This window comes from Arachis hypogaea, chromosome 15 (assembly GCF_003086295.3).
Source record: "Arachis hypogaea cultivar Tifrunner chromosome 15, arahy.Tifrunner.gnm2.J5K5, whole genome shotgun sequence".
Classification (NCBI taxonomy): Eukaryota; Viridiplantae; Streptophyta; class Magnoliopsida; order Fabales; family Fabaceae; genus Arachis; species Arachis hypogaea.
This window is the reverse complement of record NC_092050.1, coordinates 154,180,465-154,202,766: the sequence shown is the minus strand read 5'-3', so window position 1 is coordinate 154,202,766 and position 22,302 is coordinate 154,180,465. Positions and strand designations below refer to the sequence as shown.

Below are 22,302 nucleotides of genomic sequence, written 5' to 3'. Positions count from 1 at the left end.
AAGATGGTAGACAGAAAACCGAATCGAAGGATTTATCAAAGATGGTAAATCAATGAAGAAGAGGATTCTGATCGATTAGGACTTATCGAGATGAGAGTGAAGCAATCGAAAGAAGTTACAGTGAAGATAGTTGGTGAAAGTTACAGACTCAAAGAGCAGGAACGGTTATTCAAGTATCGTGGAACTTATATTTGAATTTGATTGGTCGAGGACTTCTATAAATAGGTGAAAGTTCAAAGGAACAAATGTTGGAATCTTTTCGGAAAAAACACTCATACTCACTCACATCCCCAGCGACTTTCTGAATCAGTCAAGAGTCTTTTTTCTTCGAAGAGTTCCTTCCATGTCTTTACTTTTCATTTAAATTCCCTGCAATTTTTTTTTTCATGCAATTTATCTTCCTTGCAATGTCATTTCAATTCTTTTAAATTCAACAACTTTTACCCTTTTCGGTCTTTACCTTTTAATTTGCCATTTATTTTTTCAAACACTTTTTCTTTCTATAATTTGATTTCCCTTTTATTCAAATCTTTTATGTTTTATTGTTCATTTCGAATTTCTGCAAAGCTTAGTTCCTTCTTCTTTGTTATTGTCAAAGGCATAAATTTTAATGCAAATAAAACTGGTATCCGCAAAAGAGGAGTAAGTTTCGCTCTCAAACTATTAGAATCGAACCACCATCAATTTGTTAAAAATCGATAAAACACAATTAAATTTGTTTTTATATTATTGGAGTTATGATGTTTATAGCTACTACAAGTGCATTTAAATATATAGGCTTGAGTGTGGGGTTAATAATTGGGTCTAATTCAATGGTCTAATTAATGTGGAATGAGGTCAACTGGTCATTGATTTCAACTCATACAATTGACTAATATATAATAATAAAGATTTAATTTATCAATAACTCGAAATACACTTGCCATGCTTGTTTCTCTCTCTCATCAGCCACTTGTTTGGTTTTCTAACTTTAATTTAAGTGTCATGTTTATATTTAAGGTGCATTGTTTGTAGAATATTTTTATATTTCTAAAAATTTGAACTGAAATGTTAATTGCATCTTATAACATATAAAATTAAAGTACAAAACTAGTGCATTACTATATTATTACACCATATTTCAGTTTGACAAATGTCACATGTCAAGTATTAATTGGCGAAGATAATATATTTTTTAAAAAAGACATACCTTTTTAATTAATTTAAAAGTTCACCTTACTTATTCTGTTTTATATATATAATAATTTATTGATTTATTCTGTTTTATACATACAATAGCCTATTGACGAATAACAAACTCTTAAATGAAACTCAAATCTACAATAGATTAGTGTTTCTGGCATTATTATTACACTAAACATTCTTAAAGATTGTTTGGTAAATATTGGAGTCTGATCTTTTGCTTCAAACAAGTTGGAACCAAACTTTGTATGGAACATTGCTAAGAGCTAAACGCTTATTACCAAATTGGTCCACATATATCCCTATATCACTACACTTATAGTAACAATCTTTGCACACACTTGGACAATAAACTAGCTTATAACCATTCTCATACTTCCTAATCTTGAACCAATTAGCAACAGTTTCTCTACCAGGGTTTCCGATAACGCCGTCGATGGTCAAAAACCTCTGTCCGGTCGAGTTATCACGGCTGCCAACATTCCACACTGTGGACTGAGGACACATCGAATCGCCGTATGCGAAGTTAATGTTGAGATCTGTGTTGACACGAACAACGCCTTTCTTAGAGTTAACTGGGGTAAACACCAATGGTAGGCCTTTCGAGTCATTGGCAAATATAACAGAAAGAGGACATGTGAATATACCTATGCTAGTGAAGGAAAGGCCACCTATTACATTCCGAGAAGCAGGGACAAAATGGTAATTTATACCGGCTCGAACGATCTTGCCGGATGTGTCAACCACTTGTTCCGGTGCACCACCGGCTGAACCTAACATTGGTTTTGTAATCGAGAAAATAAAAAGGAACAAGAATGCCATAAATGTTGTGTTCATGTTGTACCGAACTGTTGTAGTCAAAGAAGGTGTAAGAAGAGATTGAATTTATAGACAGGAATTGGATCTACGTTAACATATCTAGCTATCTATAATCTGTGGGTATGTAATTTATAAAAAGTAGTCTTAGATTTCAACTCATACAATAGGATACAACTGGCCATGTGAAGGATTCAAAATTTCAAACTAAGCTTCGTACTATACTTGTGATGGTATTAATGATGAACATCATATTTTTCTATATTTTTTTGTCCTTTGACTTCATCATTTCTTATATCGTTTTGACGAGATATTCTAAATTTCCACCTAAATCAAATTAAAACAATTGTGAACAAATATATTTAGTGACCATTACTTTATATTATCAATATATTGGAGAATATTATGTTATGAGTTTCGTAGGATCAATGTCAGAAAAAGAGTCCTACATTAAAAAATTAACTTACAAAAAATCTTGTAAAATTTGAATTTTTCTATCATATGAACTAGTTTTTGCGATAATGGTTTTCTCGTTATATTGGTGCTCTTGTTAAGAGTCAGTCAACTACAAAGTGTTATTTGTAAAAAGTTCTGATTAATAAAATTTTGACTAGTAAATAATGAGTAAAGTGTCATTGAGTGAAACTGTCAGGATGCCAATATTTAAAAAAAATGTATGTGATGTTATAAATCTCGTGAGACTAATACTTAAAAAAGAATCTTTATATAAGGCCAACTCCTAAATTTTTTTTTATAAAATATTGGACTGTCTCACCATATGAGTTAATTTTTGTAGTAATGATTTTCCAAAATCTAGTAGTTAATTTAGATCTGACTCATCTGAGTCGTCCTCTTCAGCTTTGTGTTTAGTATTCATCACTAATTCTTGAATTTTTGTTGCCAATGCTAAGCTGTGATTGTTCAATCTGAACTTTAATCTGCAATTTTTTTTGTCATATAAAATTGTAATTGAGATCACGAAATCACTTCAAATATTAGATAGACTGATCAATGAAAACACTATTTTAACGGTATTGAGAAAGGATTCGCTAAAATTAGAAAATTAGGGATATAAAAAAAATAGAATTCATAGAATAAAAGAAGAAATGCAAGAAGCAGAAAAAATATCACAAGACATTTCACAATTATCATATTCACTCCCCTGTTACAACTTTTTATACTCATGTTTATATTACTTCTAGTTTTGTTGGAACACTTAGTTGCTAATTAAGTGGCGGAGTAGACAACATGCTTCTATTCTCTAGTTGTAACACTACTATAAAGTTACTAGTATTCAAGTTCACGCTATAATTAAAGACTTTATTTAATCATCATAAAATCAAATACAAGAATAAAAGACTTTGTTTACAAACCCCTCCAACATAAAAAGGATATGAGAAAAGCATCAATTTTATTCCAGCAGGTTGCTTCCCAATAATATAAGATCACTAATTTATTGCATCTCATCACCTCAACAAACTCAACTAAGGTAGGTAGCGATGAAAAACATATATATATATATATATATATATATATAAAATACTTCACCTGAAATTAATAGGTGAAAGTCGTTAAATCTTATTAAGTTTGATTAAATTGTCATTTAATAATTTTTAATTATCAAATTTATATAAAGTTAATTGGATGTGAATTTCCAACAAATTTATTCACGAATTGAAACCTCCTTAATTAATTAATTAATTAATTAATTAAGACGATGGCTGGAACCGAACTTTGTATGGCTGATCGGTGAGAGCTACACGGCGGTTTCCATTGCTATCCACGAACACACCAACATTCTTGCAAAGTGGCTTGCAAAAATCACACACCGTGGGGCAAAACACAAGCTTGTAATCATCATCATACTTCTCAATCTTAAACCAATTGCTAATTGTGTCTTTGCCGGGGTTTCCTACCACACCACCGGTTGTAACAAACCATTGTCCACTTGAAGAATCAAAGTCATCAAGCTTCCACACCGTTGACTCGGTACAAATTGTTGTCAAGTTGGTCTTTATGTTCACATCGGTGGAAACCCTAATAACGCCTTTCTTAGGGTTAACCGGTGTAAATATCACTGCTTGACCTCGAAAACCTTCCACCACAACAACATTTAGAGGACAAGTCTCGTTTGCTGACCGTGCTACGAGAACAAACCCGCTACCAACCACACATGGTCCGCGACCGTCGCAAGGAGTCGTAGGAACCGGCCGGATGTAATATTCTATGCCGGCTCGAACCTTTTTGCCTTCTGTATCAACCACTTGTTCAGGCGAAGGATCCGCTTCGCCTAACAAAAATTGAGTACAGAAAGCAAAAGGAATGATCAATAATAAAATTATTGATTTCATTATTAAGTTATAAATTTATATGTATACAATTTTGATGTATGATTGTGTAGAGTTGAGTTGATGTGGGAGCTTATATAGGAGGCTGGATGGCCAATAATATGTATATGATTTGATAACCTCAACCTATGGATTTGTATAACCATGAATTTAGAAAGAAATTCAAGTCAACAATGTTGGCCAAACTCAACAAAGTTTATCTTGTTAAACTATATTATCATCAATTTATTATATTATATCAAATTCTCCATATTCTAAATTAAACCATGTCAGCACTATTTTTGTTTGGTATTTTTTTGCTATATTTTTTTATTATTAAATATTTTCGCATTTTATATCTCCAATATCTTTCCAACTCGAACTCAAGACTTTCTAATTAATTGAAGTTTTTAATTCATCTCCGCTTTGCCATTGAAACGCGCACGTTATAGGTTGTCTTAAGTCATTAGTTTCTTTTGTCCTTTTATTTTGGTGAGATCTACACATATATACATCTGTTTTTGTTCTAAAAATTAAAGACTGCTCTAGATACTTTGTTTACATACGTTTTGGATAGATAATGAAAATGATTTAAAAAAAAAAAACTATATTATACTATAAACATTTGAAGGCCACAATCAAACGAATCGGTGTCATTGTATGCCATCAACATCATCACACATGTACTATATATATTTACGAGTATAGTTTTTTCAATTTGTCCCTACAATGGGAACACGTTAACTTTTTTTTCTTCCGCCAATTGTTCGAAGTTTCATGTGGATAAGGATGTATAGGAAGTAGGAAGTTTTGAATTTTCAAAGGCAGTGACGTAAAGTAATTACTAACCATGAGCATCCCCATCATATCATATACTTATGATATTCTGGTCAATTAATTAATGCAACCATATCTGGACATTATTCATGATTGACTTCAATTATCTCACTGCCAAAGTGCCAATAGTAAAGTGCGCATGGATTTTAGTGAACCGAAAAGATGAACCATATATATCATCGTCTGGCTGCTACGTACTATAGTCTTTACTACCTTTAATTTGTCCACTCAACAAATGTCTATTTTTGACTTTATTTAATCATAAATATATGAATGTTTATGCTAGTTAAATGAAAGAACGACAAAATAAATTTAGAAATAAAAAGTGATCTGTCACCTTATAATTTGGTTTTTATTGTGCATTATAAATTATAATTTGGCATTAATTATCATTTATTCTTTGCTTGTAACCGACACCTTCATTACCGACTTAATGACCATCATTTCAATCTTAATGATCAAACGGTCATAACATGAATATCATTTATCAATTCTATACCTATAAAAGGAACCTTCTATATCTAATCTCAGGGGCAACATAATAAATTCTATAAGTTCTATATCATGTCTTACATTATATCTTCATAGAATTATTACACACAACATATAATAACTTCTATTTCATGTCTTACATTCTATATTCATAGAATTATTCTTATACCTCTTAAACACTTACTGACTTTTGCAGGTACCTACCCCTTGTTCTCTCATTGCCGACGTATACCTCATCTTGACGGAGAGCTTACAAGTATTCACCAGCGGACAAGCTATACATCGCCAATCTCAGCAAGAACAAAAAGTATGAGAAAGTTAAAAGTTGTTAAAGATAATTTTGTACAAACAATTTCATTTATTTGGGACCAAAAGGATGCATAAATAAACCATATATAATTTTATTTAATAAAGTTAAATCAGAGCATCTACTACATGATACTTTACTATATTGATTATTGGAAAAAAAAAAGGACATGATAACAACGCAAAAGGACAAATTTTATTCTAGCATGATGCTCTTATGTTTCCCAGATTACAACACTTATTTAGTAGTAAGTATGTATATCACGTCAATGAAGCTAACACTGAACAAACTTTATTATATACTGTCCCTAGATTAGAGGTTTAATTTAGGAAGATTTCTGGAACCGAATTTTGTATGGTTGATCAGAGATACCAACAAGAACGTTCCCATTACTATCTTGAACCACACCAATGTTCCCACAAGCTGGCCTACAAGTATTGCAAACCGTAGGGCAGAATTGAAGGCTGTAATCATTACCATCCTTCAAAATCTTGAACCAATTGTTAAGTGTGTTCTTTCCAGGGTTTCCTATAACACCACCAGTGCTCACAATCCTTTTTCCGGTTGAGCCATCACTTTGTAGCCTCCACACCGTGGACTCCGTGCAATTCGTCTTGACATCAAATCTGACGTTCAAGTCAGTAGCGGTTGTAATGACACCGTCCTTGTTAGGGCTAACCGGTGTGAATTTCACCGGTTGGCCGTTGCCCCCTACGACCACAACGTTGAGGGGGCAGGTCTTGTTTGGTGTTGTCGATGCAAGGGCAAAGCCAGTGCCACATCCCGGCCGGCGACAAATGGCTGGGGTTGTTGTGACCGGCCGGATAAAATAGTCCGCGCCGGCCCGGACATTATTGCCACTTGTGTCCTTCACTGGCTGACTTATTGGGCCACCAGGGTTGGTTTGAGCTTCACCAAGTAAGGGTTGGGTGCATAAAGCAAAAAGAAGAGAAAAGGAAAGGAGTGTTCTCATCATGGTTAAAATATAAATGTTAAGATGTATATGTAAATCTTGGTTGAATGGAAGTCATATATATAGAGCATTGAATTAGTGACTTGTGCCGATCTCAAAATCGATCTTTATGTATGAAAGAAAAAGAAAAAGTTTCAAGTCAATTATTATGGCCAAATCAATAGTGTCTAGTTTCCTTGTTAAGTTTTACTACTACATCAATTTTTCCAAGTCATGTCGGTAATTGATTCGGCACTTGAGCCAGCAAAGAATACAAACTTGTATTATTGCTATTCTATATCATATTCAGTTGGGAAAGTCTTTTGTAAAGTTTGTTTTGTACACCCCAATTGAAATTAAGGGGAGAGAGACCCTTATCTCGGTCAACTCACTAACCGCATCATGACTCAGTTAATCGAAAAGGGATATAAAATTAATGTGGTGTAATTTTTCGAATCTCACGTATTAAATTAGTGTAGTTAAAATTTCAGATATCTTTTTAATACACACAGGACACAGCCAATGTTAAAGATCATTTTAAGGTTTAACCTGCGTAATCTACTTATTTGTCTCTAACCTTCATTTTTATCGTGGCAATATATAGTTTTGTGATGTGATATATTTTTGTGCATCTTTTTAATATATGATGGCAACATTTCACACATTCTCATTTTCCTATGTACATTTGCACCCACCAGCGGCTGCCAGGCCTCAACTTTTACAAAATGAAATGACAGAAGTCCTCGGTAGGTATCAGGGGCAAAATGGCCATTACCATGGCATGTAAGCTGTGATAAACAAAATACATTAACATAATTACAATTTCCAAGTGACACCAAGGCATCGCATATTTTCAATTATCAATGATATCTTGCTCATATAGAATGCTTCTTTGACCATATAATATCTTCCACAGCAGCTAGGAGTTTATGTTATTGAACAAATTTCCATCTTTGATACGTGATTTTGCATCATTGAGCTTTGGTTGAAATATGAAGAATAAGCTAACCTTCTCAAGGAGATTCTTGCTCTGCTGTGGACAATTTGAAATCAAAGAGCAGCATGGTAGTGTCAGTTCATATTCTTCAACAAGTCCAGACAAACTAATCCAAACATCAAATCCTCAAGTCAAATAATGAACTAAGAGATTATATTCATATATTCAAACAATTTTCTGTGCAAATTCCAGAAAAGCATTCTCTTCTTTGTGAGCAGAGATATAATCTACAAGCAATTCCATGGTGGTGGCATCTGCTGCAAAACCTTTGTCTTTCATAATCTGAAGATATTTTATTGACCTTGGCACATCATTGCTACGCAGTAATCCTTGGACAAAGACATTATATGTGCAGCTATCTGGCAAGCAGCCATCCTCTTCCATATTCATCAGTAACTCTTCAGCATCAACCACAAGTCCTTCCCTACATAGACCTTGGATCATTATTCCATAAGTATATAGATCAGGTTTCAAGCCTTTTGCTGGAAGACAAGAGAAGAGTTCACACGCATCATTTAGTTTTCTAGTATTGCACATCCCATCGAGCACCACGTTGTAAATTACAATATTAAGATCCAAATTATTCGTCTCCATCTCTCTAAATAATGATATTGCGTCAGAAAACAAATGGCATTTGAATAGGCCATCCAATATAGTGGCACAGCTCTGTAGATTAGGATGTTGACCAAACTTGTGCATTGTAAAAAACAATTCTTTAGCAGCTAACGGTTTCCCCACTTTGCAAAATCCATAGATAAGAGTATTCCAAGTCATAACACTCAGATTTAAACCTTTATTGATCATTTCATCCAAGAGATAAATAGCATTATCAATCCTTTTGATCTTGCACCATCCATGGATTAACGTAGTATAAGTGTTGTCGTCTGGTAGGCATCCCTTGTGAACCATCAAATCAAATACTTTCATGGCCTCCTCCATTTGATTTTGGCAACAATAACCAGCAATCATTGAGTTATAGGTGACAACGCTAGGCTCCTCTCCCATTCGAACCATTTGACCAAGTATGGCTCTAGCACTTGAAATCTTTCCCTCTTTACAAAGAGCATCCACCAAAATATTGAAAGTATGTGTATCGGGCATAATTCCCTTTTGTTTCCTCTCGCTCAGTAAAGACGCAGCCTCTTGCCATCTGCTGAAAGTACAGAGTCCTTGAATCAAGCGATTGTAAGTGATCGTAGAGGGTTGTATACCTTTCGTTGTCATTTCCGAGAATAGACTCAAAGCCTCAGATACCATCCCATCCTTGCAAAGACTATCCAGAATTGCGTTATAACCTGCAACATCAACACTTGGTTTGCAGTTTCTTGTTTCTGTCTTCCTTAGAATCATAATGGCAGCAGGGGTTTTGCCAATCTTGCACAATCCATTTATGATTGCTCCAAACGAGTGGTTGTCGGGTTGATATCCCATGTTATCCATGTGGTCAACAAACCAAATAGCATAATCCACATTGCCTTCAATACAAAGACCATTAACAATGGTGTTAAATGTGACCACATTGGGCTCCAAGCCAATTTTGAACATCATCCCCACCACAGAGAAGGCAAAGGGTGTGTGATTCAATCGGCACAGACAATTGACGACAATATTGAGAGTAAAAATGTCCGATTTGAATCCTAAGGAGAACACATGTTTGATTGAAGAAATGGCAGCTATGTAATGCTTCATCTTAACAATAGAGCTAAACAAGAAGTTAAAGTCATTCACGCATGGCAAAGGGTTCATGGAAAGCATTTTGTCAAACAGATGCAGAGCAGAATCAAGGTTCTGGAGATTCCTAATAGAATCTACGAGATAGGGTCTGTCCTTAAGGGCATGAATATGAGTGGAATAAGAGTGAGTAATGGGAAAACGGAAGGATTTGGGACTAGAAAGAATACCTAATTGAGTATACTGCCGAAAGAAACGCAGAGAAGCTCTTGTTGAAGAACGCAACATCATTGATGGAATTCAATTGAAACCTTGTTTCTTTCTGTAGTAAATTTAATTTTATAATGAAACTCAAATCTACTAAAATTACCAGAGAACCACAAATCGGCCACGTTTCTCCGCCCAAAACCGCCATCACAAAATCTGAAGTGCCATCGTCGTAGCACCGCAGAAGCTCCCTCTCTCTTGGTGGAAGCAGAGTGTAGGAGATGGGTGACGAAGTGCCGTGGAGCAAAGGCGCAGGGTGAAGTGTTGACGAAGCCGAAGAGGAAGGGAAGCCGAAGACGCAGGAACAGCAGGCGAAACCGAAGGGAGGTGGCGGCGAAGGGTACAGCTCAGCCGGCGAATGGCGAAGGGCGACGCAGGAACAGCAGGGACAGCAGGCGAAGACGAAGTCTATCTAGTCGACGGGGACGGCGGAGGAAGCGAAAGGAGACGGTGTAACAGCGGCAGAGGGTTGGAGTGGACAAGTGGCGCAGGTGGAAGAAAATGTTGTCAGGGTTTAAGGGAGTGTTCTGCAGAATGAAGATGAAGAATTTGGGGTTTTCAATTGTACTACAAGTAGTGTTTTTTAATTGAGTGAATGCTTGACAATTATTTCGAAAGGACAAAGATGTTTAAAAAAAATATTCAATCTGGTCCTTGATTTTGTTTTAAGATTGATTAGTTCATGTGTCAAAAAAATAATATTAACTTTTTTTGGCACAGAACCACATTGTCCTTTCGAGATAATTATTAAGGACCAGATTAAAATTTTTTTTTGGTCAAAGATCTCGTTGTCTTTCGAGATAATTGTCGTGCACTATTTTAAATTTTTCACTTTTTAATTAGGTAGAAAATTAGTGTATTTTAATTTTGTATGAATACTATAATTCCGAGTGTTAGATTAAATCTAAGGGTTAGGTGTTTATTCTAACATTTAAAAAATTGTTTGAATAATAAAGTTGGACTCTCTTATTTGGATTTTTAAAATTTTTTTTTGTTTTTATTTAAAATTGACTCTCAATTTTTTATTCCACCCAAATTTCGTTTTCAATTTTTTTACTTTTATCTTCTGACTCTCAATTTTTTACTTTCACTCAAATTTAAATCTTTGATTTGTAGTTTTTAATTAAAAAAAATTATCTTTATATTCATAAAAAACACATTAATATTTTAAGATTTTTTTATAATAATATAAAAAAATATTATTTTTTTAAACATAATTTTTAGATTTTAATTCTCCAAATATCATTTTTTTTTACATTTAAATAAATTTGTCGAAAAAAATTAAAGTCTCAAAATCATGTTAAAAGAATAATAATTCTTTTATTTTATTATTGAAAAGACTCCCAACATTTTATAATGATGCATAGCATACTCCTCTAATCCATTACAAAAAACAATTAGCCTTTCGGGTGATTTAGCATTTGGGGATATTTTTTATATTTTAGAGTTCTGTTGGAAAAAAAAATATAAAAACGAGTGGTATTGGGACAAAATTGTCATTTAATTTCAAACGCAAACTAAGCCGTCATGTACTCTTTCCGATTACACCTCCTCAACCTCATCCTCACATTACTAATGTGAGAATTCTGTCCCAAAATAATAATGTGAGGATAAAAGCAGTGTTTTTTTTTTCGGTGACTTGATAAAAGCAGTGTTAATTCAAAGAATGTAATTTTAGAATTTTTAAAATTTAATTTTAAACAATAAAAATGATTCACATTTTCGATGTATTACAATATAAATAAAACGGAGCGAAAATTCTAGATGGTTTTAGAATATTTATGGTGTGTCAAAAAATGTCATCACATGAACATCCACTAAAAACCTTATGGAACCTTATGGGACTAGCTATTAATTATATAGTCATGTATCAATTTTTTCTGTCTAGATTTATAGAATATAGACGATTACTTCCGAATTAATTTGTGTGCGAAAATAAATATTGAATAAATTTGTTGTAAAATAAATAAATAAGATGTATTAAATATAAAATAAAGATATATAAATAAATAATTTTAATAATAATATTTACCACATCAATATTTCACAATAATAGAAATGTATTAATATTATATATATTAATATTTATATACTAATACCTACAAAGAGAAGAAAAAAGAATTTATAATATTATAGTGTATAAAAAAAAGAGAGAAATAAGAATGTTTGTTATTACTGTAACAGTGTATGTATTAACATAAATTATGTTTTATTTATATTTGTGCAAGAGTCTTCTTTTTAAATTGTATTATTGTAGAATTCACCTTAAAAAAACTAAGCATCGTTCATAGTTAATATTTTGCACCGTCCAAATTCATTTGATTGGACATTCATATTGCAACACTCCCCTTGAATGTCCATTAGAAATGCCTCATTAAAATCTTATTAAAGGAAAATCTAATGGAAAAAAATTTTAGTGAAGGAAAAAGAGTACAATATCCTTTATGATGAAAAGTGCCTCACTAAAAATTTTGTTAAGAAAAATTCAATGAAAAAAAAACTGATCAAGGAAAAAGGAGTACAATCTCCCTCTCTTGTCGACATCATTTAATATCTCGAAATCAGCGCATCCCAATCTGATGTACCAATTTTTCAAAGGAGGATTTTGAAAGTAACTTAGTAAATAAATCTGTCAGATTATCACTTGAGCGGATTTGTTGGACGTCAATTGTTCCTTGATTTTGAAGATCATGAGTGAAGAAGAATTTGGGAGAAATATGTTTTGTTCTATCACCTTTGATGTATCTACCCTTAAGTTGAGCAATACATGCTGTATTATCTTCAAACAGGACAGTTGGGGCTATCTTATGATCAATCAGCCCACGTGATGACAGAATATATTGAATCAAACTTCTCAGCCAAAAATACTCGCGACTAGTCTCATGTATCGCTAGTATTTCAGCATGATTAGAGGAGGTTGCTGCTATCGTCTGTTTCGTGGACCTCCATGATATAGCTATAATACCATATGTGAACGGGTATCCTGTTTGAGATCTCACTTTATGTGGATTAGACAAGTATCCTGCATCTGCATAGCCAATTAGTTGTGACTTGGATCCATAGGGATAAAACAATCCCATATCAACCGTTCTATGAAGATATCGAAAGATTTGTTTGATTCCATTCCAATATCTTCTTGTTGGAGAAAAATTATATCTTGCTAGTAAATTCACAGCAAATAATATATCGGGTCTTGTATTATTAGCAAGATAAATTAGCGCTCTAATGTCACTAAGATATGGTACTTCAGGACGAAGGATATCTTCATTTTTTTCCTTAGGACGGAATTGATCCTTTTCCACATCCAAAGATCTTACGATCATTGGGGTACTTAATGGATGCGACTTATCCATATAAAATCTCTTCAAGATCTTTTTTGTTTATGTTGTTTGATGAATAAAGATCCCATTTTTTGTATGCTCGATCTATAGGCTGAGACAAAATTTAGTCTTTTCAAGATCTTTCATCTCAAACTCTTCTTTTAGAGCTTTTATAGTTGTTGGAATCTTTTCAGGAGTTCCAATAATATTTAAATCATCAACGTACACAGCAATTATAATGAATCCAAATGCAGATTTCTTTATGAAAACACATGGGCAGATATCATCATTCTTAAATCTGTTTTTGGCCAGATACTCAGTAAGATGATTATACCACATTCGCCCAGATTGCTTTAGACTATATAAAGGTCTTTGCAATTTGATTGAGTATAACCCCTGTGAATATTTATTGGATGGTTTAGATATCTTTAGTCCTTTAAGGACTTTCATATAGATATCACGATCTAATGATCCGTATAAGTAAGCTGTTATCACATCCATTAAATGCATATATAGTTTATGATATGCGGATAAACTGACCAAATATATAACGCAATGTTATTGCATCCACTACAGTGGAATATGTTTCTTCACAATCTATACCGGATCTTTGTGAAAAATCTTGTGCCACAAGTTGAGCTTTCTAGCATACAACTTCATTTTTCTCATTTCGTTTTCTCACAAATATCCATCTGTATCCAGCAGGTTTTATATCTTCTAGTGTACCGACTACAGGTCCAAAGACTTCACATTTTGCAAGTGAGTCTAACTCATCTTTCATGGCTTCTTCCCATTTTGGCCAATTATTTCTTTGTCGATATTCTTTGACTGTTCTTGGCTAATCAAGATCCTTACTTTCATGCATGATATTTAATGCCACATTATATGCAAATATTTCATTGACAATTGTCTTATTTTGGTCTCATTTCTCTCTTGTAAAGACATAATTTATCGAGATCTTGTCATTTTCACAATTTTCAAGTATTTGAACGTCTTCTGGCATTGAAATTATATCAGAATTTTGGATAAATACACGTGTCTTTACTATGTCTTCTTCAACAGGAATAATATTTACCTCTTTTTTTTTCCGAGAATTTTTGTCTTTGGAACCGACCGGTCTACCGTGCTTCTGGTGTGAATTTGTTTCAGTGGCTACTTATCCAACTCGGACATTAATTTGAATTGGGATATTTTTCGCTGGTATATAAGATTTGGTTATCCTCTTTGTATCTGAAAATGTATCAGGCAATTCATTTGCTATTCTTTGTAAATGTATAATCTTTTGAACTTCTAGTTCACATTTTTCTGATCGATGATCTAAATGTATTAAGCATGATGCATTCCAATTAAGTTTCTTTCCAAGAAACTTATTCTCTCTCTCTAATGTTGAAAATTTTGATTAATCAAAATGACAATTTGCAAATCGGAGTTTAAATACATATCCCATTTGTATGTCAAGATACCTCACTATAGAGGAGAATCATATCCAACATATATTTCCAATTTTCTTTGGGGTCTCATTTTGGTGTGAGAAGGTGGTATAATGGGAACATATATCGCACACCCGAATATTCTTAAATGGGAAACATTTGACTACTGGCCAAAAGCTAATTGCATAGGAGAGAACTGATGGTAACTTGTTGGCCTCAAACAAATAAGTGCTGCGGCATGTAAAATAGCATGCCGCAAAGCTGAGGTTGCGAGATTTGTTCTCATAAGTAAGGGTTTAGCAATTAATTGGAGGCATTTAATAAGTGATTCTGCTAACCCATTTTGTGTGTGAACACGAGTTATTGGATGTTTAACACTTATTCCGTTAGCCATACAATAAGCATAGAAGGCTTGGAAAGTAAATTTATCAGCATTATCAAGACGAATTGCTTTGATTGAATTTTTTGGAAACTGTGCTTTTAATCGAATAATTTGAGCAAGTAATCTCGCAAACGCCACGTTGCGAGAAGACAATAAGCACACATATGACCATCTTGAAAATGCATCTATGAAGACCATAAAATATCTAAAAGATCCACATGGTGGATGAATAGGTCCACATATATCGCCTTGATTCCTTTTTAGGAATTTAGGAGATTCAAATCCAATCTTTACTGGTGTCCTTGAGAACATGCAGCACAACAAAATTATCTAGATTTAAGAATCTTCTGCTTCTTTAGTGAATGTCCATGGGAGTTTTCAATAATTCTCCGCATCATGGTTGTTCCCGAATGGCCCAATCGATCTTGCCAAGTTATGAATTCATTTGGACTAGTAAACTTCTGGTTTACAATGACATGTGATTCAATTGCACTAATGTTGGTATAATATAATCCAGATGAAAGTGAGTAGGGGTGAGCACAGGTAGCGGGTACCCGATTATCCGTCCGAACCCGAACCGAACCAATTAAATTGGTTCTGAAACCAACGGGGCGGGTAATCGGGGCCAACCCGAACCAAACCGATGGCTTTTATTGGTGATTGGTTCAGGTATCGATTTTTGGGGTGCGGAATCCGAACCAACCCACGAACCCGATCATATATTGATGAGTTTGGAAAAATCTAAACTAAATTGATGATGATCAAACATTATTAACAGCAAAATTATTAATCTAATTTTGATTGATATATTAATTAAATTAATTTTGCTGTGCAGGTTTTTATTGGGCCGAGAATTAATGAAAATACAGCAAGCCCAAAATTAAAACTTGCAATCATCCTTGTTTAATGTTTCTTACATTTTGGCTGAATGGTTATAATAGATGTTGGGCAGGAATAAATTTTATTACTTCAAAGCCCAAAGAATGCTTTCCCACTTGCTCATTGCTTGATCCAAATTTCATCAGGAAAGCAAATGTTATTATTGGGCCAGAAATTAAATGTTGTTGCAACTAAGCCCAACTTCACATTTGATGAGAGTTCCTCATGCATGATCCGAAACAAATGAAAAAGAAAGCAAAAATGCTTCCAACGGATCCAAGCACTTCACCATGTGATGGATTCCAAAATTCATTGCATTGTCATTTATTGCATGGGAACTATGAGAGAGAAAGTTGCAGCTGAATTGATTGATGGCCATAGTACTACACGCCACTCTAGCTAGGGAAGTAAAAGCAACTCATTTGAATTAATTTATTCAAACACTTGATTGTTTTTTCTTTCACAATTTCTTCTCTCTCATCTCTTTCTCTCTTCTTCTTCGATCCTTGTCCAGAAAACTATGAATGCTATGTTCATCTACCAAGAAAAAGAAGAAGTTGCATGCATCAAGACCATCAAGCTAATGATGGCAAGAAAACATAACAAAAAAAAGTATGCTGTGGCTAAGATCTGCATCACTCTTGGTAAGATTCTGTGATGAGATCTTGGCTTCTTCATACAAAAAATGGTTGATGAAGATTCGGCCAGCAAGGAAGATCTTTGGAGGATGGCTTGTCTTTGATTCTGCTCAACCACCACAGGAAGTAGCTAGAGTGGCGAAGTGATGGTAGAGGCGGAGATTGAAGCAGATGAAGTCATCATTATCATGAAGCATCAAGGGCTAGAAATCCATCTTGGAGAGCAAGCCAAGGATGGAGAGCTCAGATTGATGAAGAGTGATGACCAAGGAAGGACTAGAGGTAATTGCATGTTGGGTTTAGCATGGTTATCTCTTCTCTCTCTGTGTAGCCGAACCGGTTATGTGTGAAGGAAAATAAGTTAAGCTTGGGTTTTTGGCTTCAAGTGTAAAGGCTTCTCTCTTCTATAAAAAGAGTGAACAACCACTGTTTAGAGCAAGGAGTTAGAAGTAAGCATTGAGAGTGCAAGGCACAGGATTCTCAGAGCTACCTAAGCTTACAGATTTTCTTCTCCTTCAATGTATTCTGTTTTGTATTTTTCTGTTTAATTTTGTCATGTCTTGAGTCTCATGGAAAAAGGCAAACAGTGAGGTTTGTATAAAAAAGACATAGAGCGGAAAAAGGCAGAGAGTGCAAAATTAAAAGAAAAAGCAATAGATGTCTTAGAGTTCCTTTGTTCATCTATGTTGTGTTTCATGATTCTGTGGGAATCCCCTTGTAAGTTGGGTTAGCACTTTACATTTTGTAATCAGATTGATTATAGTGAAATTCCATCATGTTTGTGATGGAGACTGGATGTAGGCTGCACTGCACTTAGCAGCTGAACCAGGATATATCTGGGTGTAATCTTCTTCTCTTCTCCACTCTATTTCTGTTTCTACTGCACAGGAGCAAAAACCAAAAATATCTCGTGCCAAGTGACGAGACAAAAAGAAAAGTCTCGTGCCTAGGGACGAGACAAAAGAAAAAGTCTCGTGTGAAGTGATGAGTTAAAACAGAAAAGTCTCCTCTAAGTCCAGCAAGTATTAGCAAAAAAAAAGGGGGGGCTAAGATTCAACCCCCTTCTCTTAGCCACTAAAACCATCATATATTAAATAAAAAATAAAAAATATATATATGGCTTTTCCATTAAACAATGATTATTCATTATTAATATGTTTGGATTTTAATGAGTTTAGTTTTTAATGTATTTGGTGTTTAACATGTTTGGATTATTTCTATTGATGTTACATGTTTAATTTATTGTACTTGTTAAATTTTTAAGATAAATTTTTTTTTTTATGAATTTCAAAGTCATCGGGTACCCAATTATCCGCACCGAACCAATCCATTCTTAATCGGTTTGGTTTGTTTCGGGTACATATACAAAAAAATATAAATCCGAACCAAACCAAACCAATTATATTTTGATCGGTTTGGTTCTAATTTTACTATAAATCCGAAACAAACCGACCCATGTTCACCCCTAAAAGTGAGGGCAACTTTTCTAATATAATCTTTTTATTTAAATCATTAGTTGTGATACATAAGTACTCATGATTTTCCTCATTCATTATTTCAATATAATATCCATTTTGGCGAATATCTTTGAAACTCAATAAGTTCTTTAGAGACTTAATAGACAATAATGCATTATTTATTATGAATTTTGTTCCTCCAGAAAATAAAATTATAGCTTTTTCAGAGCTTTCTATCACATTGCCTAAGCGAATAATAGTATTAACATATTATTCTTTTGGCACAAGATGGATAAAATATATATTACTTTTGAGAATAGTATGCGAACTTACACTATCCGCAAGGCATATATCTTCATTATATATCCTTGCAATTTTTTTCAAAGACAAATAATAATAATAAAATGAGTAGAAGTATATGCGCATAAAATTATTTTCTTGATTGAAAATATTTTTCTAAGAAGTATAGTATATACTAAAAATTTTATTATTATTATATTGGCATATTCAGTAATTTTGAAATTCATAAACATTATTTATATTCATCGTATTTAAAATTCAAATGCATAGAAAATAAAACTTAACAAGAAGTTTCTTACATTATGAGTACTTAACAAACCTACATATTAAACTATTTCATCATTGATTAAATTGTAAAATATCTCCTTCAAGATCCTCAAAGAAATCAGATACATCATAATGAGTGGTGTAATTTTCAGCATCATTTGAAAAAAAAAATTGTTTTCTTTTCTTTATCATCATTTTTCAAAGATTCTTGATAAAGATCGACTAGGTGCCTTGGAGTACGATAGGTATGCGACCAATGGCTCTTTCCACCACAACGGAAACATTTATCCTCTGTTGATTTATTTTATCCATTGTTTCTTTCTTTATCCCACTTCTGGTGAGATCCTTTCTTGTGAACATAATTCTTCTTCCTTCCATAATTTTTTTTATTACTAAAACCTTGCCATTTACCTCTTCTGGGTAATGATTTACCGCATTTGCTTCAGAAAATGGGGGTTCCAGCTGGGCGTGCTTCATGATTTTTTAAGAGTAACTCATTGTTGCGCTCAGCAACAAAAAGGAAAGAAATTAACTCATAATATTTTTTAAATCCATTTTCTCGATACTACTGCTGCAGGAGCACATTCGAGGCATGGAAGGTCGAAAAAATTTTCTCTAACATGTCATTAACAATTATCTTTTTTTCACATAATTTCATTCGTGAGGTGATTCGAAACATTGCCGAATTATATTCATTTATGAATTTAAAGTCCTGTAGACGCAAGTGCGTCCGTTCATATCGGGCTTGACGAAGTATCACCGTCTTTTGATGATTATACATTTCTTCAAGGTTTTTCCACAGATCTGCAAGATATTTTAATGTGAGATATTCATTTTTCAATCATTCGTCAAGATGACGACGAAGGAAGATTATGGCTTTGGCTTTATCCTTTTGGGATGTATTATTTTCAGCCTTAATGGTATCTCCAAGATCTATTGAATCAAGATAAATTTCAGCATCTAGTATTCATAAAAAATAGTTGTTTCTAGATATATCAAGAGTATTAAATTCAAGATGAGAGAATTTCGACATAATAAAAATTTGTTACTTGAGTCTTCCTAAAATTTGTTTTGAGTCTCGTGCTGATAACGTATTGTAAAATAAATAAATAAGATATACTAAATATAACATAAAAATGTGTAAATAGATAACTTTAATAATATTATTCATCATATCAATATCTCACACTAATAGAAATGTATTAATATTATATATATTAACATTTATATATTAATACCCACAGAGAGAGAAAAAAAGAGAATTTATAATATTATAGTATATGAAAAGAAAGAGAGAAAAATATTTGTTATTATTGTAACTGTGTATGTATTAACACAAACTATGTCCTATTTATATTTGTCCAAAAATTCCTTTTTCAAATTGTATTAATGTAGAATCTATTTTTAAAAAATTAAACACCATTCATAATTAATATTTTGTACTGCCCAAATTCATTTGATTGGAAATTCATATTGGAACAAAACTCAGTTTCTTAGATAATTAAGTTTGATTGAAGCACTAGTAGAAAAGATTAACTTGGATCAGCAAAATAATTGGAAAATTAAAATTGAAATACCACCACCAATTTCGGTCAATGTATTTAGTCTATATATTATATGATACTAACCAGCAAATTAAAAATTATATCCCCTATCAAAACCACGCACCAAGAGTCAGATAGAACAGACATAATAAGTCAAAGACTCAAAGTCATTATTAATTATCCCTTTATTCTCATATTGACTTATTCAAATTGTTAAGAGCTGGAGTGCTTGCACTAAGCTACTGTAAATTAGGTTTCTAATTAATCAAGTTTATTCGCACTTTAATGATAACAACAACATGAACGACAATTTTATTCAAGCATGAGATGCATTTCACTAATTATTAGATGACTTATTTACTATTCCATCTCTTGTGTATATCATCAACAAATCCAGTCACAAAGTTACAAACTATATAGTAAAAACAGAGAAATACACATGCAAAATTGCAAATACTTTATTTATTTGTCATATTATTATTAATTAATTGGAGCTTTAATTTGATCGATTTAAGAAGATACTGGCTGGAAGCGAACTTTGTATGGTCGATCAGTGATAGCAACAAGCGAATTCCCATTACTATCTTGAAACACACCAATGTTCCCACAAACTGGCTTGCAAGTTTCACAAACCTCAGGACAGAAATAGAAGTTGTAATCATTATCATCCTTCTGAATCTGGAACCAATTGTTAACTGTGTTATTTCCAGGGTTTCCAATAACACCACCAGTTGTCACAATCCTTTGTCCATTTGAAGCATCACTCACTAACTTCCACACCGTGGATTCAGGGCAATTCGACTTAACGTCGAATTTGATGTTCAAATCGGAGTTAGTGTAGATTTCCCTATTTGTTTTAGGGTTAACCGGTGTGAATGTTACTGCCTGACCTGTCCCACGCTGGACCACAACGTTAAGAGGACAGGTTTTGTTTGGTGTTGTTGATTCAAGGGTGAAGCCGGGGCCAACTGGACATAGCAGCCGGCGACAAATGATGGATGGGCTGGTGGGGACGGGCCGGATATAATAGTCCTTGCCGGCCTGGATAGTATTGTTATCTGTGTCAATCACTAGTTGCATGATTGGCCCTCCTTGAGCTTCACCAAGAAATGGATGAATGCACAAAGCAAAGAGAATAGCAAAAAGAAAGAATAGTGACCTCATTTTGGTTGATCTGATGGTAAATGATGTGGTGTATGTAAATCTTGGTTGATGGAAAGCGCATATATATATAACCAAGAAGGATTGGATTCTCTTAATTTTTTTTAATTATTTGTTAAAGTGTGATTATTATTTAATATTTTTTTATATATATTTTTTTTATCTCACTTGAGAAGTGTAAGATGAGAGAGATTATAATTTATTAAATAATTAAAAAAATTGAGAGAATCTATTTTCTTTTAGGTGAGAGTCTATGATATTAAATTTATGACATGTATGAATTTAAATTTCAACATAATTTATATCAAAAATTTTATTAATAAATATTCTAAAAAATTATTTATAAACCTAAAAATGGAAATATTTAATTAAAATTTTAATAAATTTAGGGATTTTTTTAATGACTTTTGAATACAAAATAAATTTAAATGGCTTCTAATTTTTTATAATTAAAAAAGTTCTTAAAATATTTGTTAAGAAAATCCATATAGCAACGTATATAATTATGCATGAATATGTCTTTGGAAGGTTCTTTCTACGGCTACATTTCGTTTCAGGAGGTACATTTCGCATACGGATAGCTGTCTACGATATTTTTTAGGTCAGAAATCAGTTTTACATTGCATTTAGGATTGTCCAAAAGCCTAGTTAGTTTAGCAAATTTTAGGGATCTCCTGTCAACCAGTGAATTTGATGAATTGGTTCTTACAAAATAGCAAACAGCGCCCCTTTAGATTCTTTTCTGGTCTCTGATGGATTTGGCGTTCGAGGAATAACGAGATCTTTCGTCCTCACAAGCATTTGACCATAGACAATGTGACTGGTATGGCTTTGTCCTTGGAAAAGGAACTCCAGAATATTTTTGAGTTACAACGATTGTCTATCCCCTCCACCATTAGTGGCTCTTGGATTCCCCCTCAGTGGGTACATTTAGGATTAATTGTGATGCTACCTATCTTGGCAATGGTGCTCGGGTTGATTTTGTTTGTATTAGCAGAGATTGGAAGGAAAGGTGGCAACGAGTCTGTTTGGGAACAATTAAGAGTCGTAGCATTTTGTAAGGAGAGTTGTTTGCT

General features: G+C 33.3%; 5 protein-coding genes across 5 annotated transcripts; all 5 read right to left on the bottom strand.

Moving 5' to 3' along the window:
* Window positions 1–1,282: 1,282 nt before the first annotated feature.
* LOC112751523 (miraculin-like) lies at window positions 1,283–2,067 on the bottom strand. Its single transcript, XM_025800682.3, has one exon. It carries the CDS (start codon window positions 2,017–2,019, stop codon window positions 1,405–1,407), a length of 615 nt encoding a protein of 204 aa, XP_025656467.1. The 5' UTR covers window positions 2,020–2,067; the 3' UTR covers window positions 1,283–1,404.
* Window positions 2,068–3,297: 1,230 nt separating this feature from the next.
* On the bottom strand, window positions 3,298–4,519 carry LOC112751522 (kunitz trypsin inhibitor 5-like). Its single transcript, XM_025800681.3, has one exon. It carries the CDS (start codon window positions 4,347–4,349, stop codon window positions 3,708–3,710), a length of 642 nt encoding a protein of 213 aa, XP_025656466.1. The 5' UTR covers window positions 4,350–4,519; the 3' UTR covers window positions 3,298–3,707.
* A 1,612-nt stretch (window positions 4,520–6,131) lies between these two features.
* LOC112751520 (miraculin) lies at window positions 6,132–6,980 on the bottom strand. The gene has a single exon (XM_025800680.3). The coding sequence runs from the start codon at window positions 6,935–6,937 to the stop codon at window positions 6,287–6,289; it is 651 nt and encodes a 216-aa protein (XP_025656465.1). The 5' UTR covers window positions 6,938–6,980; the 3' UTR covers window positions 6,132–6,286.
* Window positions 6,981–7,517: 537 nt separating this feature from the next.
* Window positions 7,518–10,397, bottom strand: LOC112751519 (uncharacterized). Its single transcript, XM_025800679.3, has 2 exons — window positions 9,812–10,397; window positions 7,518–9,385 (listed from the first exon to the last, which is right to left on the bottom strand). Exons 1-2 carry the CDS (start codon window positions 9,870–9,872, stop codon window positions 8,076–8,078), a joined length of 1,371 nt encoding a protein of 456 aa, XP_025656464.1. The 5' UTR covers window positions 9,873–10,397; the 3' UTR covers window positions 7,518–8,075.
* Window positions 10,398–20,354: 9,957 nt separating this feature from the next.
* LOC112747257 (miraculin-like) lies at window positions 20,355–21,259 on the bottom strand. The gene has a single exon (XM_025795217.3). The coding sequence runs from the start codon at window positions 21,227–21,229 to the stop codon at window positions 20,576–20,578; it is 654 nt and encodes a 217-aa protein (XP_025651002.1). The 5' UTR covers window positions 21,230–21,259; the 3' UTR covers window positions 20,355–20,575.
* Window positions 21,260–22,302: the final 1,043 nt, after the last annotated feature.